At 47.8% G+C, this 26,725-nt stretch overlaps 1 protein-coding gene across 1 annotated transcript in view; it reads right to left on the bottom strand.

The window, feature by feature from the left end:
* PLXNA4 (plexin A4) overlaps positions 1–18,975 on the bottom strand; it is a 451,603-nt gene extending 432,628 nt beyond the window's left edge. The window contains exon 1 of the mRNA XM_086611134.1: positions 17,797–18,975. Within this exon, the coding sequence (XP_086467260.1) occupies positions 17,797–18,975 (1,179 nt within the window). The remainder of the gene's footprint in view (positions 1–17,796) is intronic.
* Positions 18,976–26,725: the final 7,750 nt, after the last annotated feature.

The following is a 26,725-nucleotide window of genomic DNA, read 5'->3' as shown; positions in this document are numbered from 1 at the left end:
GACCCATACAATCATCTGGTCTGCTTTCCTGCATGACCCAGGACGTTGAATCTCAGGCAGAAGCTACCTGTGCTGTTTTGCACCCCAAACTGGCCTCAGTCTGCATGGCTATAAGAACACAGCACTGAGCCCTCTGTAACACACTCTATCAACATCTTTTTCCTGCAAAACCCTAAACAGATATAGACCCACAGATGCCAACATCAACCACAATAACCTGTGGCTGATCTGCAGCACATCTCCAACCTGTTGAGACTTAATTAATCCAATTGCCACAGGTTAGTTCCTTCTCCATCACACTGTGCCCAGCTACAGCTGAACTCAGACCTACCCTTAATGGGGCTGATATCATGGTTTTCCCCCATACAGACACAAAACTAAATTTAAGCCCATTTATTTCATCTTATTTCCCTGAGATTACTGACAGAAGGACATATCCTTATAAGAAGGGCTTACAAGAAAATTGAAGACAGTTTTTAGTAGGGCTTATTGTGATAGGATAAGGGGTAATGGTTTTAAACTAAAAGAGGGTAGATTCAGACTAGATCTAAGGAAGAATTTTTTTACAATGAGAATGGTGAAGCACTGGAACAGGTTGCCCAGAGAGGTGGTAGATGCCTCATCCATGGAAACATTCAAGGCCAGGCTGTATGGGGCTTTGAGCAACCTGATTTAGTTGAAGATGTCCCTGCTCATTGCATGGGTTTTGACAAGATGACCTTTAAAGACCCCTTCCAACTCAAACCGTTCTATGATCCAAGCATCAGGGCAAGGTTGAAGAGCAAAACCAGCACTTTCTTTTACGTGATATGGCTCAGATGAGCTCTAGGACCATCACAGCACACCCTAGCCTCTGAGACACACAAATGAGTGTGTGAGGGCAGATGAGGCCATGATGTTCGCTCACTTGCTGTTGCGTAGGTGCCGGAGAAGCAATCGCAGAGTTGTGGTTTGCCATATGGGCAACTGCCCCCCCAGAATAGGAGCACAGCCAGCAAGCCGCACGCCACATGAAAACTATTTTCATTTAACACATTTGGGTTATTTCCTCTGGGGATCATCTGCAAAAAAAATGCCAGCAAGCGAAACCCTACAAATAAACATCACCCGGCTTCTGTGCAGCTGTGGCTCTCAGCTGCACACACGCTTCTGTAAAGACAGAAATACAGTCATCTGCTTCAGCAGAGAGAAACACGTAAGGAAGTTTGGATTTATGATGAAAGGGTCAGGAGTTGCAAGCACAGGTTTATTTTCAATTCCAGACACTCCTAGCAGCAATATAAAGTAGCCACGTTAAACTCTCTGGAGCTTCTCTGCTTGGCAATTTCACGTTAACGACTTTCCAGAATGAAAGTGGAGGTGAGGACATGAATTCACTCTGCTCGCAACGCTGCTGCCGCACCAGCTGGGCTATCAGGGAGGGCCAAAGGGAAGATCTAAAGAGGCAAGAACAGGATCAGCAATTCTTGCATCCTGAGCAGTTAAAATCTAACCCAGAAACCCACGGTGCAGTCCGTAGGTAAATCGGAAGGGAAGGGGGGCCTTGCGGTTGAAATGCTGGACTGGAGTCAATCAGTTCATCATCCCACACCAGGTTCCCACCTGCAAAAGAGGGAATATTACTCACCACCCCTCTGCCCCAGGGAAGCTGCTAAACACAGCTTTATAAGGTGCTCTACATATCCAAAATATCTTCATGTGAGAATGATTGGCAGCTCCCAGGACATAAATGCCCTCCCAGGTCTCACCAGCTGCCTCTCCAGCTTGGGTTGATGTGCAGGGGGAGCCAGCTGGTGAGAGGCTGTGGTCTGCTCCTGCCGCCGCTCCCTGCGTCGGCAACCAGAGGGTTCATCTGCAGCCGTGACACCACGGCCAAGTGTCACATTCACCAGTGAAACAGGAAGGATGTGCAAAAGAATGGGCCTGATTTACAGGAGGATCCTGGCAGGCATTTGCCTTCTCCAGGATTAAGCCTATCAAATAAATAATTAAGACATCCAAACCCTCCCAAAGAGGACGGTTTTACAAGGCTGGCGCTGGCTCAGTCCCCAAGGGATTTGATGAGCCCCAAAAACCCCCAAACTCAGCAGAAGGGTTAGAGGTCTGATTACACCATCTCCTTCCCCATCCTCACCTGATTCCCCAGCAGAAGCGAGCGCTTTGGCATTGCACGAACGGCTGAAGCACCAGCTGTTAGGGGGCCAGCACAAACAGTGCTCATAATAAACCACAATTGTCCCTTAAACATCTGCTTTAGCTATTTGCCTCTGAAACAGCCCCTGATAATCAAGTACAGCCTAATCCATATTTTGGGAAAAGCTTCGCTAAAGGATTAGCCATCCCGCATTCCTCCTTGCTTTCACTCCGGTGAAATCTTCCTCCCCAATCAAAGCACCGAGGCCTTTTTCCAGATATCTCAGCAGGCTCCAAAGCAATTCCACAGACTCGCTGGGGATAAGGGCTGTCCCAACGGCCAAGTCTCGCCTTTGATTTACAGCTAATACCTAACAGCCCTGTCTTCACACGGTGGCAGGTACTTGGCTTCTCACTCTTGTTATCTCAGGCTTGGCTACGCCAGACGATGGAAGGAACACATACATTACGGCTGTCTGTGCTGCCAGCAGGGCCAGGGAGCCAACAGCAATAAGAAATCATCAGTAATATGCATTTGAGTCTTTACAAGGAGATATCCAAGGTCTTTTCCATCACCTGGCTGCAAGACCTTCTCTCCTTCCTGACTGCAAGGACTGAGTGAGAGTGAGGGTGGGTATGTATCCTACTCGATAGGATATTTTTGATATCACTTGATAGGTGATTCTGTCTTTCTACACTGCTCTTGTCAGATCCCACCTGGAATACTGCGTTCAGCTCTGGAGTCCCCAACACAAGAAGGACATGGAGCTGCTGGAGCAGGTCCAGGGGAGGGCCACAAAGATGATCAGAGGGCTGGAGCACCTCTCCTGTGAAGACAGGCTGAGAGAGTTGGGGTTGTTCAGCCTGGAGAAGAGAAGGCTCTGGGGTGATCTTATAGCAGCCTTTAGTACCTAAAGGGGCTACAAGAAAGCTGGAGAGGAACTTTTGACACAGGCATGGAGTGATAAGTCAAGGGGCAATGGCTTTAAACTGAAAGGGTGCATTTAGATTACATCCAAGGAAGAAATTTTTCCCTCAGAGGGTGATGAGGCACTGGAACAGGTTGCCTAGAGAAGCTGTGGCTGCCCCATCCCTGGAAGTGTTCAAGGCCAGGTTGGATGAGACTTTGAGCAACCTGGTGTAGTGGAGGGTGTCCCTGCCCATGGCAGAGGGGCTGGAACTGGATGATCTTTGAGGTCCCTTCCAACCCAAACCGTTCTATGATTCTGTAATTTAAAAATCTAGAAAGATGGAAGCCCTGGGAAAATCTGTCACAAGGAACTTCATGGTACCTGAAGAGATACAAGCTAGGAAATTTAGCACCTAGATCACCTGATGCAGGGGTGAACCACAAATCCCCACCCAGCGGAGTTGTAAATGATGGAAACCATCTCCCTGCAAACCACAGGTCTTTAAACTCCAACAGCAGCAGTACGGTACACAAGGTTTGTGCTTCTCCTGTTTGCTCGTCCATGTTCTCTTCATGGTATCAGCATGGGCTTCACTGCTTGATAAACTATTCGTTAGATGCTAGTTTGCCCTACCCCTGGGATTAGCACCTTGCCTTTCTTAAGCCGGATCAGCTCTTCCTCTGACCTCCTGTAGTGTCTCTGTTTCTGGTCACGCTGCCTCCGAATCTCTCTTCTGACTCCGAGACTAGTGCACTTTGGTTCATCTGACCTCCTCCCCACCATCTGTGCTGTGAACTTTGGTGGAACCATCACGTTTCAGCCTGTTGACTGTGTCTAGCTATGAGGTCCTGCTGCAGGATGGAGATGGCCTCTCTGACCTTCACCTCTTGCCACGTCATTCACGTAATTTGATGCCTCCCCATCACATGCATTCCTGACAGCAGGTCAGGAAAAGGCTGCGGGCTTGCCCAGTGAGCATCACTGGCTGTAGACCGTGCCATCTGCCACGGGGACAAAAACTCTGGGCCACCAACCAAAGATAGCATAGATCACCAACCAACCCTCTCTTCAGCGGTTAGCCTGCACCGTAATGACACACAAAAATACCCAGTATCGTTTCCCCAGGGTGCTCTGTGATATAATGGAAGCTGGATAAAGAGCCAGCATTTGGAAATACATTATAATTGCACGCTGCTTTTCACTTGTGCAACCACAACAATGGTTACCACGCAATTACATGTCACCGTATACAAATGACAGTGCAGTTACAGTAACTTTACCAATTACAGGGAAATTGTGCCCACTACGCTAAGAGGTTTTCATTCAAACGTAATTCAGGAATGCAAGAACAGAGGGGAGAGTTACTCAAACTGACTAGAACTGGTACAGGCTTTTGGTTTTTAGGTCTGTAGTTTAAGCATCAGTTCAAGGACTGGTGTCGAGTTTCCAGAGTGCTGCAGAATCTTAATGTAGTACAGACCTTTTATGTCTGCGTTTACGGTCCTGCTGTACTGTGAGCATAAGGCTTCCCAACAGTCTGTACCATGTACCTCCACGTCGTAAAATTTGCAATTTCCTGAAGAGGAGGCTGCCTTTCTTACAGCGACCAACAGGTTTCTTTAGTCTTCAGGCCTTTTGCTCAGCAAAGCTGGCTGATTATTAATAAGAAGTAATTGTTGCTATAAATTTAGCATCCTCTGAGTCCCGACCTTCTGAATGATTAGCATGCCATAAGATGCAGACAATGCTCATTGATTAGTGAACACTTAAAAATTTTCTAGACCTTAAGATTGCAAAATTTAAGCAATATTGGCAGTAAATTTTCTTTTCTTATTTCCTGTGGCAGACCTTGGAGGTGCAGACCACAGCTTTCAGGGTCTGCTGACCCCGTGTCACGAACAGAGAGCTAGTGAGCCGCAACTGGAACAGGTTGCCCAGAGAGGTGGTGGATGCTCCATCCCTGGAGACGTTCAAGGCCAGGTTGGACGAGGCCCTGAGCAACCTGATCTAGTTGGAGATATCCCTGTTCCTTGCAGGGGGGTTGGACTAGATGACCTTTGAAGGTCCCTTCCAGCCCTAACCATTCTATGATTCCATGATTCTAACTGCAAATGCTTTTCAGCCCGTGGCTTGTTCTCAAACTCTTGTTCCCAATTTGGCTACACACGTTGCCTTACTGCTGGCATGGGACTGGTCAGCAGCAGCATTTCTGCTCTGGAAGCAGCATCAGGCTATCAGAGAGAAACAGTTCATGCCCCCAGGAAGGAAAGTCCAAGATGGACTATTAGAATCATAGAATCATAGAATGGTTAGGGTTGGAAGGGACCTTAAAGATCATCTAGTTCCAACCTCCCTGCCATGGGCAGGGAAACCCTCCACTACACCAGGTTGCCCAAAACTTCAGAGGAGTATGTCATACATATCAAGTGTGCAATACTGTGCTCAGAAAAACAACACACTTGCTTCTGGGCCACTTGCATAGAAGACACTCCTACCTGTAATAAGTGAAGATGCAATTAAGGATCCAGCCTGAAACACCAGCAGATTAATGGCAGATGGTGTACTGATATCAGCTTCACCATACCAACTTTGCCAGGTTCAATGGGGTTTTGGGCAATCTGATTGAGAGGAAGCTGTCCCTGCCCATGGCAGGGACGTTGGAACTAGATGATCTTTAAGGTTCCTGCCAATCCAAACCATTCTATGATTCTACATCTCTCAGTTCCTACATAAACTTCAACTCCAAACGTCTGCCAGAAGAAACAGTCACACTATGTTAAGATAAACAAGGCAAGGTGCAGAACAAGCTCAGATACCTCGGAATATTTTTCAGTGGGATATTTACACTCTCTGTGTTTGGATATTGTAACTTAAGTGATATGTCAAGTGCCTTGGTTAGAGCCCAAGGGTCTGATATAGGCAGGGAAGAGGGACAGTACCTTTAGCAGCAATGCAGAGTGTCAGACCAAGGTAGGACAAACACTCTTATTTATGGAGGTCTTCACATCCCACATCCCAAACACCACTGCTGTGTCAGCCAAATCTCCCTTTTGCATAAGTTGTTTTCACTCCCTACAAATATTTCCAGCGTTACAATTCCAAATCTCAGCCTTAGCACACCAAGCCATGCAGCTGGGGTGAAAATCAGATCCCAGAGATGTGTGGTCACTGAGGTTCATCACCTCACAGGTAGCAACTGTACCTACAAACAAGAAGGACAGATGGGACCTGAAAAGCAACAAGTGTGACTGTAAAATGAAGCTGAGCTCTTCTGCAGTTCCATAAACTTCCCCGTGCTGACTCAGAGGCTGGAGGATCCTATGGATGAGGCACTGAAGGATAAACAGAGGAATATGATCTCTGTGGCTCTCAGCTTGGTGCTTTCCATGAGCTTTAAAAAATTCACTTAAAATTTTTCACACCCTAAAAAAAAGAGATTATTGAGTGTGGAGACTCTGCCTTTGAAACTGCCATGGTCTATTGGGTAAATAAGCATTTAGGGATTTTTCAAAAGTGAAGTATTGATCAAATAAGCTGCTAGAGCTCTTCTGTAAGAACATATTCCAGCAGCAAAGCTGTTACGCACCTGAAACACAGCAGCACTGACTTCCCCTGGTGATACAGTAGCTGAGATGGGGAGTAAGAGTCCCAGAGAGAGAAAATCTTAGGTGAAAAGAGTTTTCTGTGAAGGCAGAAAGACATCTTTGAGAAAAGGAGAAGCGCTCGCCAGCTGCTGCATTTTATCCTAAAGGATGTTTCATTTCCACAATCAGCCAAAGGCTGTCTATATACCAAAGTCCTGGAAACATCAACTGCAGTGAGGAAAGAGGCATAAGAAGAGTCCAGGGCGTTATCCTCCATCAGCTGTGCTCCATAATCCTAAGCATCCTTGCTGTAACATGAGTTTCATAAAATCATAGAATGGTTTGGGTTGGAAGAGACCTCAAAGATCATCTAGTTCCAACCCCCCTGCCATGGGCAGGGACACCCTCCACTACACCAGGTTGCCCAAAGCCTCATCCAACCTGGCCTTGAACACCTCCAGGGATGGGGCAGCCGCAGCTTCTCTGGGCAACCTGTTCCAGTGCTTTCCCACCCTCAGAAGGAAGAATTTCGTCCTTATATCTAATCCAAAGCCACCTTTTCAGTTTAAAGCCATTGCCCCTTGTCCTATCACTACATGCCCTTTCAGACACAACATGCCTGACCCATTATCTCCCAATACTTGCTGGCAGCAGAATGGTTAAACCAGGATTTCTGAAGCATTTCTGGCAGCTGCCAGGCACCCCTCATTCCTATTCCAGTGACGCACACCAGCACCTTGCCGGATAGAGTCCAGCTGCCTCCCCTATGCCGGCACCACCACGGATTCTCCACTGAATCACAATTACTATAATTATTATTTTGTTACACAGACAAAATTATCATTTGGGCTGCAAAATGCCACACGCACCAACAGCGCGATATAAATTAAACAACACGGCTGCTTTGCATGCAAGTGACACCTTCACCCGGAGATCCCAGAGCCGCTTAAAAGCATTAATTAAGCCTCACCGCGGTCCTGCGAAGGTAGGCTAAGTGTTGTCATGAACAACATCTACATGTTGTTGCTCTTCAGCACGGGGAAATCAAGTGAGCTTGGTTGCCTACAAGTGTCCTCAGCTTGCTCATCAAATAACGACGGGTCGTACCGAGCTCCAGGGCTGTTAATCTGGATCAGGGAGAATCATAGAATCATGGAATGGTTTGGGTTGAAAGGGACCTCAAAGATCATCTAGTTCCAACCCCCCTGCCATGGGCAGGGACACCCTCCACTACACCAGGTTGCTCAAAGCCCCATCCAACCTGGCCTTGAACACTCCCAGGGATGGGGCTTCCACAACTTCTCTAGGCAACCTGTTCCAGTGTTCCACCACCCTCTGAGTGAAGAATTTCTTCCTTAGATCTAATTTAAATCTACCTTCAAGACCAAGTCGTGTCCGGTCCTATCATCTCACGGAAATTAAATTTAAAGAAGCCTGATTATGAGTTTAAACAACAAACTAAAGCACTTGAGCCCTGAAAAGAAAAATCTCCCACTTGCTGGCTCTACCTGTGCAGATCTCGGTACCTGAGGAATTCGGAACACTCGCGTTAGCCGAGTATAAATTCACTCCAGCCATTGAGCTCAAACTCCTCCTGCATCTGCAAGCGGGACTGTGCAAGCGGCCGGCCCTCGGAAGCAGGGACACCGTGACAATTACAGCCCTGCGTTTCTTGGCGCGGGATCCTGAGCAACGGCCCCAACCCGTTGGTAAGTGCTGGGTCATTCCCTCATTAGGAGGAGCACATTTTTATTATTCCCTTCTGCACGCTCCCTCACTCGGCCTCTCCCACTCTCTCTCTCTGTCTAAATACGCGCCTGGCTAATATCGCTTGTTTACAGGATAAATCAGCTGAACCAATCCTATTATATTTTGGAACACTGACAACGACGGGGTAATGACATTGAAACAGGGAAAATACAATGTTGTTCCTACTGATCTAATGTCACCCGCACGCTCTATCAGCTATGCCAGCTCCAATACTGCATGGAAGAAACAGAGGTGTCTCTGTCTTTCTGCAGTGCTACCATTTAATTGCGTACCCATCTGGGTGTCTTGCTTTTCCTGCCTTTCAAGTACTTTAAATATTTCAAGTATTGTTAGAATCTGCACCATAGAGCAGAAAATATTGGGGCTGCAATGTTTGCTAGCTCCTACACTTAAGCAACTGGGTGCTGGTGGCACAGGGAAGACGTTAGGTCTTACGTATGGTGTAGCTCTCTGCAGGAGAAAGATGCAACAAAGATCTGTGTTTCAGCAAACCGCCTTCCTCCACTTGCTGACGCTTATCTGTGCAATAAAGCAGAGTTGAAGAGAAGGGCAGTTCAGAGGTAGATGTGTGCAGGACACTCAGGTCCCCAGCTCCATCTTTAACTTGGACATACCTACCCAGGTCCATGCTGGCTCTGCAAACACCACGTTTTGTCCCAAAGCTGTTGTCACGTTAACCAAAGACTGGGTCAGCACTGATAAACTGCTCTCTCATGAAAACTTACAGGAAAATCACATCCCACACTAGCACAGCCACGCAGACGCCAGGCTGGGAGTGTCTGGGGTAGAAATACAGTCAGATGAGACTTGGACATCTCTCTGTAGGAACAACGGCCTTTCTCGTGTCTATCTTCATATTGGCCAGTCTTCAGGGTGAACACTTCCAACATCTATTAATCCTACCTAGTATAACAGAGACCCATGTTTCTGTGCAATCTGAATAAATAGAGAAACATGCTTATTTCAGAGGGAAAAAAGTTTTGTCATGTATATCCTGGAATACAGAATAAATACAGACACGTGCATCAGATTGTTCCTCGGGGGCTGAACATCTTAGCTAATTCTCCAAGTACTAAGACAGACCCCGCACTGTTTTTCACCCCAACAGCTACACTTGCATCAGGCACGCGAGAAAGGGTCTGTGCAGGATTTGGCCCAGAAAGCAATGCTGAACCCAGCATACCCTCGACCCCCTCCTCAACAGAACGGTTATTGTACAAACTCCCGTGCCCAGTTGCCCCCAGTCCGGAGGTGCTTTAAATAGCATCAGGCTCAGGCAGAGAGCTGGAGTCCCTTTGCTTCTGGCTCTTCCAGGACGGCTGGGTTTTGCTTGCTGTTTTTTTTTATCAAAAAAAAAAAAGCTGTTGCACAAGCATTCCCCTTGGCCTGCAAGGCGACCTCCTGGAGGGGCAATATGAGGTCAGGTTTGTGAAGAAGCTGATCTCCCAGTGTGGAAGAGAATGTGAAGAGATCACAAGGAGCTTTCTGAAAATGCAAGGCTGAGCCATGAGCAACCGCAGGGCTCAACCACAGAAGAAAACAGCCTGAGTCTCTGGCAGGGGAAGCAGAAAAATCACTTCCCAGAAACAAATCTCACTGTCCATGTTGCAAGGAGCACAGGCAAATGGCAGAAGCAGTGATGGAGAAGCTGGCACCTTGTTCACCTGCAGAAGCAGCTACGGGAGGACCACCAGGATCCGGGGCTGATGCTGAGAGATGCTGAGCTGCTCAGGCAGAGCCAGCATGGTCCAGAGATGGGACTGATGGTGGGGGAGGGAGCCACGCCTGAAATATATCTCAGACACAACAGCGACTCAGCAGCCTTGGGCTCTGCTCCATCCTCAATGAACATTTTGTGTGAACAGGGTCAACCAGACACGAGGAGCCGGGAAAGAAGAGCGCTGAGCACGGGTTTGGCACCCAGCCACTTAAAGGCGTAGGGTTTCCTCTTGCTTTGTGCTCAGCAAGTAAATAGTTTGGAGAAGGAGGCTGTTACCAAAGCATGCTTGTTTGTTTAGTTGGTTTTTTCCTCCAGGACAAACAATGAGGATTTTGGAAAGAGAGGTTGCAGGGTGGGGGTGCGATAAAGAGGCAATTAATTACAGCCAGCGTTATTTCTGCATGCACACTGATCTGGAAGTATCCTTTCAAGGGCAGGTGTTTAATACTGGGGAACATACTTAATACCTCAAATGCAATCATCTTCTCCATGCAATTAGTCCCTGGTTTATAGCCCTTAAGTGCAAGCTTCAGTTGATGTAGGTGCTTAAGAGTTTTTGTTTTTCTCTCCCCCAGGGCCTCTAAAGCCACTTTTTTGCCTGCCTGGAGTGCAGAGCACTTTGCAAAGGCAGGGAAGCGTCCTTATCCCAGCTGGCTGAAAGCAGAAAGGTGACATGTGGGAGGAAGGACCACCACTGAGGAAAAAGTAAAGATGAACCCACGCGGTGCCTGAGAAGCCCCTGCAAATGAGCTCTCACCACGTTAGCAGATACATGCCCACCTGAATAAGCAGTGGGCTTTTGAGGATGCCCAGAGGACTGGGATGTTGCCAGCACCTGTAGCCAGACTGAACTAAGGGCTCATGCAGATGCTGGAGAAGTTCTGTAGTTCTCACCCAGCACTGTTCAGCCATAGGCATGTACGTCGATGGAAAAGCCAGGAGGGTCTCGTTCCCGCAGCTCCATTAGACCCTGACTGTCATGTCCTTGGCATGAATGCTGGGCATGCTAATCAATAAATTAGTGCTAATTAGTTAATGAGCCTGCCTGCTCACCTCACAGAGGAAGAGTTGAGGAGACACTCCTAATTCCAGTTACAGAGGGGCCAGGACCTTGCTCAGAGCAGTGGAGATTTGAACTCAGCTGCTCTCCATTAGCCTGAGGAGCACGGCCCCAGACATCTCTGGTTACTTCCACCACTGACAATAATCATGAGAAATACCAGCTGTGTCACTGGAGAGAGCTCCCTGCTCCACTTTCACCTGAGCTGCCTCACCTAGAAAGGTAATATGTCATTTCTCCCCGATGAAGTGTCTTGCATCCCCGACCATAGCCAGCTTTGCAGGGCAGGTGACGGTCAGGCGCGCTGGAGATGGTGAAATGAGGACTGGGAAGGTGCATGGGAGAGTTCTGCAAATCACAGAGCTCAGCTGCAGAAGCCCTAAGCCAGTGCCATACCCCTTGGCCATATTCCCTCTCCCATTAAACCCTCCATCCACTCCAGCTCCCAGCACTGGAGGAGGATGCTTGTCCCCTCTCATCAAAGTTGCTGGGCTCAGCAAGTCTGTCCGACAACACGCTCTGCACACATGCACGCACACTCCCATCCAACACAAACTGATGTGACTAATTATACAAATACAGATCTGGCAGTAACAAGCCTGTTTGCTCCATCTCTGAGTCTCCAGTGAGCATTCCCAGAGAGGCATTACCGTATTTATGAGGCTACTGCCTTTGCACAGACTGAGCTGTGTCATTTTTTTCCCTTTGGTTCCTGCTCTTGCTTGCATCTTCAGAGGAAGAAGAGGGAAGGACTGTTAAAAGTTGACCAAGAACTGACCTCCACTGACTGTGAGCCCTTTGGATCAGAAACACTAGCCTGTATAATTTGGAGTAATGACATGTACACAAAATCCTTGTGCATGGTCTATCCAGTGGAGATGAACAAAAAGACCTATTGTGCAAGCACGAGTGGCACTGACCCCCACAGATATTTACTTAGGATAGCCCGACTGGCAAGCAGGGACACTACGAGGTCTAATGAAACCGATAGCTCATTCCTGTGACTCTGAGTCATTACCCTGGGAAAGCGACAGCCTCACGTACTGGCCAACCCAGCCAGGAGAAACGGGCAGGGGCTGCGTGTGCAAATGTCAAAGCAGCAGTATCGCATGGACTTCCTTCCATGCATTCCTCTTCCCAAGGGCTGAGCAAAAGGTAACACTCCCTTTCACCCAACCTTTCCCTTCTAAGGGAAAACGATGGGAGAAATGGCAGATAGAGATGACAATTCTCACTTTTTAGTTGTTAAAGTGATTTTTTTCCTTGAAAGGCCCTTTCCTTCCATCAACTCCAGCCCATGTCCTTCTTTCTAATAGACTCTATTTTGCTGTCCCCCATACTAGAGAGAAACACAACAGCAAGGATGATATTCCCTCTTCCAACAGTTGGGAATGTTGGGCACAGCACTAAGATCCAGGAGTCCCTGAGCTGCAACTACACTGCAAGTCAAGTTTTACTGTGAAACAGGAGTGATACTGCTCTTCATCTTAGTGTCTCAGAGGTGCTCTGCCAGATCTGTGTGCTGTTAACACCAGCAATGAAAAACTGCAAGCCCTGAGATGAAGATGAGAATCATGAAACAGACTGTTTATAGAAAAATTGTGGCCACCTCATCACCAACAGTGGCTTTGCCAGAAATCAAATTGACTGCTGCTTGAGCTAGAAATGGCCCTTCCCAATCTGGTGGCACGGAGCAGAAGATATTCCATGGATCATCCCCAAGGACCAAGCAGCATTCATCCTGGGGTGAAGTGCTCGTGCCGCCAAAGCAAAATGGCTGTGCACCCAACTGGCATCCTGACAGCCGTCCATGGAAGGATTAATCAGAAATATGCCCTCCACAACCTCCTCCCACACCCAGCTAAACCTCACAGGTACAGCACTGCTTGCTTGCTGGACATCAAGCATCTAGGATGGGTAGAGGGGATGCAGGGAAAGCAGAGAGAGTAGGACAGCAGAGTCCACTTGAAGAACAGATGTATGGAAGAGATGCAGGATTCTCAGGGATCTGGGCATTGGTAACTGCAAAGATGTCTTGGGGAGTTACTGACTTAGGTGTGCCTTGAAGCGTTAGGACAGGAAGCCTTTATAGCCAAGTCACTCATCAGACAATGACTCTGGTCTCAAACTCCCACCTCGCCTGCCCTCTGTTAGCAAAGTGTTGGAAAAATATTGTCCAGCTCTTTACACGAGGCCTTTTGTTGGCTGGTCAGCTTCAAAAACATTTCTTTTCTCCCCCAAGTGACAGCTCTGCCATGAAAAACAGGAAGAGATTGAATACAGTAATTTAAACAGTCAAACTCCATTTCCTACCACAAGGAAAAGAAAATACCGGCAAAAGGCAGAAGCCAGGCGATAGTTGGGGACAGACACTTTGATTATCTTGGACAGATATTTGCACTGTGTATCTGGTGAAAGCTACTGCGATGGAGGTGACACCTTTGCATTTCAGGGACTGGAGTCTGTCAGGCTGCAGAGTGGCAGATGATGCTGTGAGGCAAATCAAGCTGATGAGGAGACCAGGATCTCCCAAGTAGCAGCCCTGGGTTGCAACCAGCTCCTAAGCCAACAGCAGGGATAGCATTCCAGCAACATGGCCAAGGCTCCAGCAAGGATCCCTGTTCCTCTCACATCTCCCCTGGCATGCTCATGCTGCTTTGGGGGCAGTCTTCAATACCATCTCTCTTCTTCATCCGTGCTTGCATGTCCCACATAAAAGTTCACTTGCCTGCTCCCGGAGGCAGAGGAGAAGGCTCCCCAGCCTCCACTACTGAGCATCCCAGTAGTGCAATTTTCACTGGGCTTCATAATTCACCTACGGTTAATTCTGTTCCATGTTACTGAAAATCAACAAATATCCCAATAATCAAGCCTTGCACTGAAATGACCCATTTACATCTCCATCCTCTCCCAAATGGCCTTTAGAAAAAAAAAAAAAAACAAACAACAAACTCAAACCCACATTTCCCAACTGTATCAACAGTTAATCACAAAGTTTACGAAGCGTATTTAAACATTTATCCAACATGAAGATTGTTTTCTGTTTTAAGAAGCCTATTTTTCTTTTCCTTCCAGAACAACCCTTCCTTCTGCCAACGTCCTGCATGTCCGTACAGCCTCGCTCCCTCTGCTCCCTGCACTGATGCACCACACTGCACCACAGAAGTGGTCATGTTTTGGTGGCACGTGATGCTCTTGCCAGGTAGCCGAAGGGGATGAAGGTGCTCTCTGTGGCTGTGCAAGTGGGAATGGCTTCAGTACCAGGAAAGGAGATTTAGATTAGCCATGAGGGAAAGCTTCCTAGCAGCAAAGACAGATCATGTAGGGAGAGAGAGGAATCTCCATTGCTGGAGGTTAAGAACAGGTGAGACAAACATCTGTCAGAAATGTTATAAGTAGGACAGAAGGGCAAATCAGATGACCTCATAAGACTCCTTTTTTTTCCCAGCCTCATTTTTCTCTGATTATATGAATTTCTAAGCGTTTGGGGTCAAGTGTACTGTTTAAATATAAGTTATTACCCTGTACTTGCAGAGAGGAAAACCAGAGAGGTATTACCTGGAACTGTTCATCACCTGAGTGAACATCACCAATTTGCAAATCAACTGCCCAGACATAAAAATTCATCATTTCACCCTGATTTATGCTGAAGATTAATAGGAGGACAGCTATAACACAGGGACAGGGGAGGAATGAACATGGAGGATCCTCCATTCACCTCTGGACTTTTGCATTTCCCATTCTGGAAATTCTACCACACTGCTAACATCTGCAACACGCACACGCGGTTGGCACGAGAGCAGCACAGTCTCATTGCACGGTTGTGTCTCCATCCTTGGCCTTCACATCGGGTTTGCAAACCAGACCAGGGCGAGTCCCCAGGACATCCAACCCATCTGGACACCCAATGCCTCCCACTGCATGTTGACCATGAGACACAGCATGTCCAGTCCAGCTTGCTGCCACATCCTACCTGACCTCAACTTTCCCAGCTCCAGCTGCACCAACAAAGCTGCCTGACCAGAGAGGCTACAAACTCAGCACCATACTACTCCGGCCAAGTGCACCATTCCCTCGCATCCCTGTAATCATTTGTGTGCATACTGCAGGTTAGGAGAGCTGTGCTGGGAATGGTCCCTAAGAGACTTCTCTTGCCCTAAAGTAGCCTTGAGCAAGGATTACACCAAGGCAGGAGCTGAAGCATCCAAGCACATGGATTCTGTTTGAGTCAGTTATTGCCCTATTAGAAAAATATTTGCTAAAAAAAGCCAGACCTGACCATGCACCAAGATGCGAGGAGAGTGCGGTGAGCCCAGCTCCATAATCCATAGTGCTACAGTTAATACCACAAAGAAGAGCTGCAATATGTCTTCTAACAGTGTTTCTCTGCAATGCTCGGTGAGGGTTTCCCACAGCTCATCTTTACCCATCTGCTCAATGCCAGGCACGTCAGCTAGATCTGTTCACATGCAGGAGTTCCACTGCTGAAGGCAGAGCAGCAGAGCTGAAGTTCAGGTCCAGCCTTGATCACAGGCAGGTTAAGCCTCTATTTGCACCAGCAGAGAAATAGTTGACATCCACACAAAACCAGGGAAAATCTCCCTGATGGCTTCCTAATTGGTTTTCGAGCTGCTTCAAACACATGTGCTAAGAGGCAGAGCAGAAGTGCTGGTGGATGGCTGGCAAGCAGGACATCAGCAAAGGAGACAAGGCCCTCACAGACATATATCCAGGCTCCAAAATACTTCACCAACCATCAAATATTTTCCAAGCTTAGCGGCTGGACGCTGCAACCCTTACAGCAGCCAAGTCACTAATACCTCTTCCCTCGGGCAGCACAGCTGATCTCAGACAGGGCTTGCCAGCAGCTCTAAGTAGACTCATTTAAGGAGAGCACAGCCCACTTAGTTACACTTTTCAGACTCCTGGTTTTCTCTTCCAGGTTCTCCAGGCTCCTTCTCCAGCTGGGAAGCATTAGCATCTCTGATTCACAGTGAAGAAATGCAGTTGCAAATATGCTTTAACAGTTTTTCCCACTGTGTCACCCAGTTCCTGGCTCCTTGTCCTCTCCTGAACCTCTGCATTTCTGTCCCTCCAAATTCAGTTTGATATATCAGTCTTCTCGTTCCAGGACTCACCCCAAGGGACACAAGAAGGCTGTTGGCCTTTTGCTTCTGTCTACAGCCACAGAAGCCAGGTGACTGGGAGGTTTCAAACCTTCTGATTTCAGAGGTCCAGTGTTGCAAACATTAGTATGGAGCACAAGCAAAGCAGATTTGCAAATGCATGGAGAGCCTTAATAGCCCAGGAAAGAAACTCCAGTGGGAAGCTCCCAGCTTAAATCTAAAGTCAGCTCTTTGAATGTGCAGAGGCCTTGAGGCTAAACAAAAAAATCAAAGTCAGATTTGGGCACAGCCTTTCTCCCTGGGCAATACCCCACAGGGAGCTTTGCAGGTCTAGGCAGAAGAGATCCCGACTAAAAGGAAGGACCCATCCCTCTGCACGTTGGGTGTGAGAGTATGAGAGCAGTACAAGGTCAAGCAATGATGCTGAGGGCAGAGCAAGGCAGGATCAGTCTCCCTGCAATTAAATTTCCAACTGCGTTCCTCTTGGTCCATCCTTGTCCTGCAGCAGGGATCCCCCAGCAAAGGAGGCTTGAGTACAAATGAAAGCTGGAGCAATCCCATACCCCAAGCCCTGACTTCCTTCAGATTACGGGGCAGGAAAACGCTCTGGTGTTTCTCCGTATTCCCTTAGCTCAGACTCGAACTTGCCTCTCACTTGAAAGAGCTAATTAAGGAAGGAAATCAAAGCCCGGAGAAGCTGTTCCAGCAGCCCGAGTGCCGTGCCGGCTGTGATGCTGTTCCTGCACACGGTATCAAAGGCAGCCGCACGCCGGTGGGGCTGACGCGGATTTCTGCAACGACACTTTAGTGAACCCACAGAATAAACTAAGACAATTTCTTAAGACCATTTGTAGGTAAGGTAGACCAGCCTCTTCCCCAGTCCTGCCCTTAAATCTTGCAGCATTTAATCCTTGATCTGTACCCAGGCCTTAATTTTTCAGGACAGAGGCAACACAGAGCTGGCTGGAAACCAGAAGACAAGGACTTTGATAGTTAATGACCAGTGCTCCTCAGCCCTAGAAGAAACGAAGCCCTGGCTTCACAAAGCTCCCTGAACAAATCCTGCTCTGACTGCAGCCCAGGGAAATAAAATTACACCAGCAGACACAGAAACCAGTCCTCTTTTGGTTTAGGTTTGAGCCAAAACTGCACGAGGAAATGTGCAGTCTTGCACATTTCACTCCTAATGAATTGCACAGTGAAGTAACTACAACAGGCAAACTCCTCCTAAAGATTTCAAGGCCCCTTGGCTTAGTTCATCAGCAAACATAGCATGCCTGGGGAGGTCAGAAAGTGATACCTTCCTCTGCTCATCCATGAGCAAACCAAGGACAACCAGCAAATTGGTTAAATTAGGTGATGGGGGACACAGAGCCCGGACTGGGACGAGGCAGTCTCAGTTCCTTGGTCCCTGTTCTAATGGTTGAGCCATGCTTTAAGATCTGTGAGGAGATGAAGAGGTTAAGGTTGGGTGCTTAGGGGCTTCACTTACCGCACTGCTACAGGGAATGTCCTTGACTTTGAGCCAGGCCAGATCTAACGTCCCCTCTCCCCTGTAGCAGGACTGCAGTCTGTCCTTGATGCGATCGTTGATCTTTTTCAGGACAAAGATGCAAAGGGCAGACTCATCCAAGGACTTCATCTTCCTTTTCTGTCCCTTGGAGAAGACTGTGAAGAGAATATCATCCTCAGGGCCAACACCCAAAGACCTCGCTAAGATGGATCCAGCCTTAGACAAGTAGGCTGCCTGGAGCAACCGGTACTCCACTCCGTTCTTCTCACAGCCAACGGGCACCTCAACATAGGAGTTAAAGGCTGTGTCCTCCTTACAAAGCCGGACCAACTTGGAGGTATAAACCTGCTCCTTCGTGGTGGAGCCAGGTGGTGAGATCATCTCAGGCTGCAGAGTCAGGAAATAGACGAAGTTACCACTGCTGAAGCCGTAGATGTAGTAGATATCAAAGTCAGGGATAATGGTAAAGGTGTCTGAGGGGATCTTGATCATAGAGGCCACAAACTCATCATGAAAGACATATGCAAACATCCCATCTGCCTCGGAATTCTTGGTGAGCTTTCTGCTGGAAATAGTGGGGAAATACTCAGGTTTGCCGTCCACGGCAGTGGCAATGAACAACTTGTCATCCATGTTGCTGTAAGAAACAATGACTCCAAAAACAGAGCCACTCTCATTCACCCCAGAGAGATAATGCTCCTTCTTGTGGTAGGGCTCTCCTAGCTTGAAGAGGTCATCTAGCCTCAAAAGCTTGCAGATGCCCTGGTAAAGACTCCCACAGGCTATCAACCGATTCTCCTTGTAGTCTATGAGGAGCATTTTGTTTATGTTGTTCGTGCGCGTCAAGGGTTCGTTGCAGGTTTGGACTACGCTGGGAGGATAACATTTGGGATTATCTTCCTCAGGACCAGTCTGGTGGGTCACCATGACCTTCAAGTCACTGGAGAGTTTGTAGATCCTGTTGACAGCTCCCAAGTAAATGAGTCCAGTTCTTTCATCAACCACCAAGTGGTTGAAGTTTCCCTCTGCTTGGTCTCTAGTGAAAGTGATGAAGGACCTCTTTGGATGGAGTGGCTGCTGCCTACCAAGAGGCGACACTGTGGTGGATAGCAGGAGGTGTGAAACCAGGCAAGTCCATTTCCACATGGCCGGTGACATGATTAGAAAGGTTTGTATTCCCAAGGGAACGAGGATTAAAAGCTGTAAGTGTCTTCAAAACACCGATTCCCTGGCAGATTTTGTCCTACAAGCAAAGAGAAAAGAAAACAAAAGTACATTACTATGGAGCATTCCTTCCTCCTCCTTCCTTCACAACCATGCCATCATCAGAGCGTATTTAATTGCTAATCCTCCCTTTCTCCTCTCTGAGCTCGCTACTTAAAACCAGCACAAAGGGAACCCTCCTGAAAGAAAAGATGCTGGTGGAAAGAGCAGAGATCACGTAGCAGAGTAATAAATCAGCACCCTTTTACTCTCCGTTACACACACATGTGCCCCATGGCGTGGCACAAAAGTTCACCGGAAGCCAGAGCAGCACAGAGGCTAATGGTAGAAACATCAAGCAGTATCGCTGTTCGCACTGCCAACTTTGACCCAACTGTGTATTTGCTATCTAAAAAGACAGGACAGGAGGAGGATTATTATCCTGCTCTTCTGGACGAGGGACTGAAGCCTAGAGAACGTTAGGGACCTGCCTACAGGGACAGGTCCAAATGGATGCTGAGCTCCTTTGCAACCCTTGAAGTTTGCCAGGAAGAAGCCAGTTCTGGTCTGACATGAACGTCCTTTCAGGGAGACCTTGGTCCAGAATGGACCTGTTTGAACAGGCTTTCTGTGGCTTCCACATCAAAGCTGCCTCATGTTGGTCCAGCTTGGAGTACAGACGTAGCAGTTGCGATGTGCCAGCCTTCACAGCCACATCTACAAAGGCATGCAGCCAAGCACAGAGCAAACAGAGCACCAGGTCTCCTCCCTTCCCTGGGCTCTCACCACAAGACTGTTCTCCACCCCAAGAAAACATTGTCTAAAGGAGAGAGAGACAGTTCCCCTGGGCATCTCAGAGGACTGAGTAGAAAGGGATTGCCTGACTATTGACAGTAATAAAATCTAAAGGCCCATGAAGTAGGAAAACTAAAAACGCAGGGACCAGCCTGGTGACTTTCCAAAGAGTGGGAAGAGGGCTTCCTTGCACCACTCAATCTTTTACAATCTCCCAGGTTTTAACCAGGGTGGTGGGGGCAGTATGGGGTTCAAACAGCTTCTATAATTTGGTGAGCACATCGCCCAGCCCAGCCCCATGCCATGGAAATGCATCTTCCTACTCAAGACATTCATCTGCTCCCTGCTCCTCCACCTTTCCATGGCTGTTTCTGTACCAAGAGCAGCTTTGGTCCCCTATGGCCCCACAGAGCATGTGGGAGATGGAGTCCTACCAGCTCAGGTCTCACCAGCCAAACTCCTTGCTGAATGCTGACTGTACAACCCTTGTTACTGGTGGCCAGGCTGAAGCACACGAATCTTTCTTCTATCCCTCTTTAACAGGCATATTAGAATTTCATGAAACTGTTCTTGATTTTTAAAAGGGCACAAGCCAAACCCCAGCTCCACTCCTGCAGGCCAGTGTCCTATCACCCTTCTTGCAGATTTTCTTTGCTGAAATCAGGGGTGTAACTATCTGAACAAAGGCGATGACAGCCAGCCCTGTGCGAGCAGGAGGCCAGGAAAAATCACCGTTAGCAGATCCCAGCAGGGAGGAAGATGTGGCAGTGACACAGGTCTGGATTCGCAGCTTCTTGAAATTTGTGCCACTCTGCTAACGCCAGTGGAACTGAAAAATTTACTTCAAGAAATAATAAACAGAATAAATCCTGTCTTCTTTTGACCTGTAGGATGATTAGATCTGATAGTGGAAAGGGTAAGTCTGGGCTTGCAGACCATCCACCACACTTATGCCACCCCAAATATTTCAAAATTCTCACAGTAGCCTGAATTTCAAAGCTGTTGTATGATCACCTTCACCTTCCACTGCCCTCCCTACCGCAGCAACCGCAGGCGTTGGGTAGATGACGGACAAAGGTCATTTCACATTTACTTTGGGCATGTTTACTCTGTTCTGCTTTGCCTTTCTGGTCAAGCAAATATTTAATAAAATCAAGCTTATACTGCAGAGTTTGCAAGACTGTCGTGCGAGCGGGCGAGGATTCACTCTGCAGGGATACGCAGGCTGGTCACGTAGGCTTTTAATAACCTTTATTATGATAGATAGAGCGGCGATGGGATGAGCTCTCCCTGCACAACCATTCCTCTTTCAAAAGAGGCCATCCTTGAGAGAGCAGCAGAAGAGGGAAGCTGTCCCTGTTTGAGTCCTGTGTTCAGAAACATCACGTGGTGACCCTGAACACCGGCTCCCGTCACTTATGAGTTATGAACCATATTTCGAGCAGACGCTGGTTTGATCGTGCACTAGACAGATCTAGGAAGAAATTATTCTTTTCAAGTACTAAAAAGATATCTATTTTACCCCCATATTTTGCTCTATTTTGCTCCTCTTAGCCCTGCAGAGCCAGCACAGCTGCAGGACAGGGAAATGGGAACTGCCATGACCCAGAGACTGAAGAGGCAATGAACAGACCCTCTTCTACCACAAGAGCCATCTCCCTGAAGGTCATGACAACTTCCAGGAGTAGATTTGCAGCAACAGGAGGAAATTTGTCCATTAAAATAAGTGGTCAACACAATACCAGAGGAAGTACACTCCAGATGTGGAATCTTTAAGGTGAAGCAGGAGAGAATCATAATTGACTTTGAGGTGAGACCACCACGTGTAGAGGGAAGAGGTGGCAAGAGGAACCCTCCTCTAGGCAAAGACACTAAATCTTCTCTGGAAACCAGAGAGACCCCAATGAGAAGCTCCAGGAAGGCTGGATGAGGAGTCCCTTTTGCAGCAAACGACTGCATTTCAAAATGGTGAACCTCATGGGAGAAGATGCTCACCTGCAGAGAAAAGAGCCTCAACAGTCTGCCAGCACTGGTGGCCACCAAGCAAACACAGGAGCCGCCTTTTGGGACAAAGAAGGGAGAGCAGGAGCCCGAGGCTATATCTTGCCATCTTCCATCAGCCATCTGAGTGACCCCAGGGGCAGGATTTTCTCTCTGTACACTGCTGGCACTCACTCCTCCTCTCCCATCTGCTCATGTTGTTTGCCCTGCATCCTCTGTCCTGGAGTCCCAATCAGTACTTGAGCCTCTGAGGGCTATAATTTACAATTTGGCTTAATTAATAAATAACAGCCGAGGGCAGAGGCAAGGAAGACTGGTTGTTTAGCTCGCAGAATAGAGCAGGGTTTGTACTACCCCTTAGAGGATACATCAAGGAGAAGGGGGTTATGCATGTCTTTTTATTACCTATGTCTGGCTAGCAGAAATCATAGCAGCTGGGAAGACAAATAACACACCACCATAGACATCCTCAGTCTCTTAGGCTGCTCGGTCTGCAAGAGGCTAATTATACTGTAAGAAAAAAAACAAATAAACTAAAGGCCAAAGTGAGCAGGCAGTCAGGTCTGGGCTTAGGCTCTGAGATGGATATTTCCAAAATAAACCCAAACTGCCTTCCCACAATGGCCAGGCTCACTCGTCTTTCCCCCCAGAGACGTGGCCAGCAGCGATGCCATCACCCAGCACGCCGGGCTCCTGTGTGAGACCAGGCTGTCCCTCCGAGCAGCTCTATGTGGCTCCTGCCACAACAGCCTCTTCACCAGCACATTCAAGATCTCTGTGAATATCACACAACCTCTACAGCCCCAGGGATCTGTAGGGAAAGACCTTTTGGTAGAAAACCACCTTCTTTGTCTTCCTCTTCCAGGAACACCTGCCCCTCTGCTCTGCTGCACCCTTCACCTTCAGTGGCCATGCTGAGGGGATGCCACAGGTCATAACAACACTCTAAAAACTTTTATTTAAGACTGGATCTGCTGGGAGAGTCTCTTCATCACCCTACAGTACAAAATGGCTGAGACCCTGCCTATCTCCTTCTCTCACCACGGTTAGTTAGGCTGTGGTGTGACACAACCTGTGTGACATGCAGCAACCCCAAAGGAAGATATCATTCTTTTTTCTAGAAGCAGAGCTAAACCAGATTTGAACCTAACCTGGACATGAAATGGGAGCAGAAGAAGCCTTCTCACAAATCCAGATGTTTCAGACAGGGCTCCATTGATTGTCAGAGGAAGGTCTCAAAGTCAGCTCCTGCATAAAGTCTCACACCACAGTTCTGCTTCTGGATCTGGAACTAAGGTCTCTACTCTGTGGCTTTCAAACAACACATCCCCCATAAGATCTCTTGAATTCACACAATTTGATTTAAGGACTTTTTTCCTTCTGAAGGACACCAAGTTATGACGCTACCAGATAGCACGTCTACTTGTTTAGTATTGTTGACCATTTCCTGCAAAGGTTAGAGACCGCTGACTTGGAAGATGCAGCTTGGTTCTACTCTGGGCTCTCCAGGAAACAATCCCAAGACTTTACAACACACAATCCTATGGTCAAGAGACAGGGCCCTGGACAAGAAAAGTTTGCGTGCAAAACAGTCTAAGAGGAAGAAACTTATTTTAACTTCTTTTCACTCAGATGGTGGCTATTATTAGATGGGAAAGCTAAGGAATGTTCAATACATCCTCAAAACCCAGCAAGTTTCAAGGGGAGAAAGTGAAGAAGGATGCACTGTGGCTGAGGAAGTGGGAATAGATCAGGCACAAAGAGGACGCAAAGAACTGGTCTGTGAATTGAGAGAGAGGAAAGGGCTTGGGAGGGAAAGGGAAGAGGGAGGGAAATGAGAGAGCTGGGGCATTCAGTTTTGATTGACAATCTCACAGAAGCCATGGTCATGTCGCTGTACTGGAGACAGGCACGAATCCACCCCACTGCAATGACAGCTCCTCAAAGGAACACGTCACTGGGTAAACATGGGAGACGACAGCATCTCCCCATTTGCCTCACTCACACACAACCCTCCTGCCATCAAAGGTGGCAGACAGATTCCCATCACGAGGGCCCTGCCACAGCCAAGTGTTGGCAGCAGGGACACTGCACGGTCAGATGCAAGAGGAGTCACGCATGTGAGCCTGGCTGCAAAGAGCCATGGAAGCAATCCTGTCCTGGGTCCAGCTCCAACCAGTGGTTCAGAGCAAAAGTTCACATTAAAATCTCTAACAAGACCAAAACGTGCTGAAAAACAGCACTGGGAGGGGGAGAAAGTTCACCACCTCCTCCTGCAGAGTGGGTCTGACACCACCCCGGGGTCCTGGCGGCTGGCGGGATGGGCTCAGTGAGTCCTTCACCAGGCAGCACCTGGCCAGGAGGAAGCCAACAGCACCCAGGGCTCCTGGGCAACGCCAAGAGCACGGGCTCGGTGGTTAACGAAGCCCAGTGTTAATCAGGCGGCACGCTCCTCTGTTTACTTTTGCTCTGCTCAAGCACAGCTATTCATTTCCCGGGATTCGGGAGGCCGGGCACAGATGCTGACGAGGCAGACGCCCAGCGACGGAGCCAGCACACAGCGATTCAGCACCAAGCACAGCTACACAATCCCTTTAATCTCAACTAAAAGTTTGTGTTTTTTTTTTTTTTTTTCCTGGCTTCCTTTAATAAACTCTGATTACCATGGATAGAAGCTTTTCTTTGGGAGTCGACATGGTGAGAAAAACTTCAGACAGAGACATTGTCGGTGGTTCGCCCAACAAAGACCAGCTTCTAACTCCAGCTAAATCCTTTCTCCCTGAACTTACAACCTGTCCAATGCCTGACGGATACTGAAGGCAAGTCTCTCTTGGAGGGCATCCCATGCCAGATGATTGTTTCTTTGGAGCTGGCTGCAATGAACAGATCCCAACACAGGCTGCAGCTTGTCCCAAATAAAGAGCTTAATTTCAGGAGCAGTTTGTTTGCAAGGCACTTAAGCCACAGCAGCACAAGATGGCCTTCCCTCCTCGCACAGATTATTCTATTCAAGCACTCAGACGGTGCTCATCGCCTTGTTACCTGTGCATCTTCCAGAAGTGTATTAAGCAATGGGATCAACACTTGCCCCGAGCAGGACTTTCTTCCTTTTTTCCTGATTCCCCCATATGATAAAACTGCATGTTTCTGCCTGTGTTCCAATCTTAGTTTCCTACCAGAGAAAGCAGGTCAGAGCTGTGCTCCTTTGTGCTTGGAAAAGAGAGCAGAGAGGTTTGTAACCGTTTCTCAGTTCCTCCAGGAATTTGCTACACAGAGACTTGAACGAAAAGACATATACTCAGTGCCACAGAAACAATAATGGAGTTTTGAGGTCATGGAAATAACCTACAAATCCAGAGACCGGGGTTAAACGCTCTTTTCTGGAGCAGACTTGCCTGTGAGTCTCCGTGGCTGAGTGCCACCCGCCACGACACAGGTAACAGTATTTCCCAGTCTCCTGACAGTATTCTGAGGATAAATCTATTAAAATTACTCTTTATCACAGTAACTGGGGAAATGTAAACCCCCAGACAAACAAACTATCGTAGCAAGAGCTTGTAAGAGCACACAAGGGCATTGATTTTAGGCAAACCATGTCACAACAGTGCCTAACTTTGTTGATCCTACCACAAGGGATGTGTGTATGAGACCATATAGGTCCAAAGCACTGAAAAAAGAGAAGAATTGCCAAAAGCCGGGGTGCCAGGTTGATTTCTGTTCCAAAGTCTCATTCTCGTCCCCCTAATGAAGCCATCGTACACGGCTGGGACTCTATTCTCCCCGCTACAAAGTGTTTCTTTACTGTACTTCACCGCAGTGCAGCTCTTACAGGGTTGGCAGTGCCAAGTTGGCCAAGAAATTAAAAGGTGCTTCACATGTAAGGAGATCCTGATCAGACTGTGGCTCTAGACACTAAGAGGAATAAACACAGCCCCTGCTCCTAAAGGGATAATGAATATCAAAAAAAAAAAATGAACTGGGTTTCGTCCCAGCAGGTCTCCCCAGTTTGTATATCAATTACAGCATTTTAGGACAGCCTTGAGGAAGAAAGTGTTTCCTTCCTCAGAAGTCAAGCCTATGCTCAAAAATTCCCTTCAAGGTTTTCGGGGGGTCTGAAGAATATCTGAACGAAAACTTTATATTTTCTGGACCTGGTCCGGATGGGAGCCCTAAAACACCACTTTGATTCTCAAACAGCAAGGAAGAGGTTCTGACCCCAGGTTTCTCCATGAGTCAGTTGGCAGCTATTTTCTCGTTGGCCAAGGCTGTTTAGCACAGTTTGTGTTGCACTGAATGCCAGTGGGTGGATGTTTCCCCCTGCTTTGCAATCTTAGGAAGATCTGTGAGACACAAGACCTCTCTCTCAGGCTGAAGTCTTGTAATTAGCACTGTATAAATCCATGAGGAGCCAAATCTCATAAGACAGAGACCGTACTTCAGATGTCTCCAGAAAGCCTGGCACACAGAGTAACTCCGTATTCACAGTTACTTTGTGATCCGTGGCTATTTCACTCTCAAAATCCACAAGAGACACCAGCAAGGATAAAACATGGGACTTAAAGGAAAAAAAAACCAAAACCTTTAGACCTTGAACTACTGGTTGTTGAAGCACCAAGGTCTATATTTGGAGGTGGGGAAACCACTTGCGAAGAAGCCAGGAGCGAATCCCCAGTCTTCAAAGTCTGAGATTTCACTACATATTCAAAAGACAGCTGGAGCAGAGCAGCCTGAGAGACACAGGGTAAAAGCAACAGGACTAGGAAAATCAGAGATGATACCAGGATGGGAAATAAAGCTTCATAGGGACGTAGAGCCGGTGGATTTGCTGCATAGGATCAAGCTATCTGCAAACCAGATAAGCTTCAGTTACTAGTGACCAGTACTTGATGGTTCAGAGAATATGAGAAGT

The sequence above is a fragment of the Tauraco erythrolophus genome, chromosome 4 (assembly GCF_009769465.1).
Source record: "Tauraco erythrolophus isolate bTauEry1 chromosome 4, bTauEry1.pri, whole genome shotgun sequence".
In the NCBI taxonomy this organism is placed as follows: domain Eukaryota; kingdom Metazoa; phylum Chordata; class Aves; order Musophagiformes; family Musophagidae; genus Tauraco; species Tauraco erythrolophus.
Note: the sequence above shows the minus strand (reverse complement) of the source record. Positions and strands in the feature narration are given on the sequence as shown.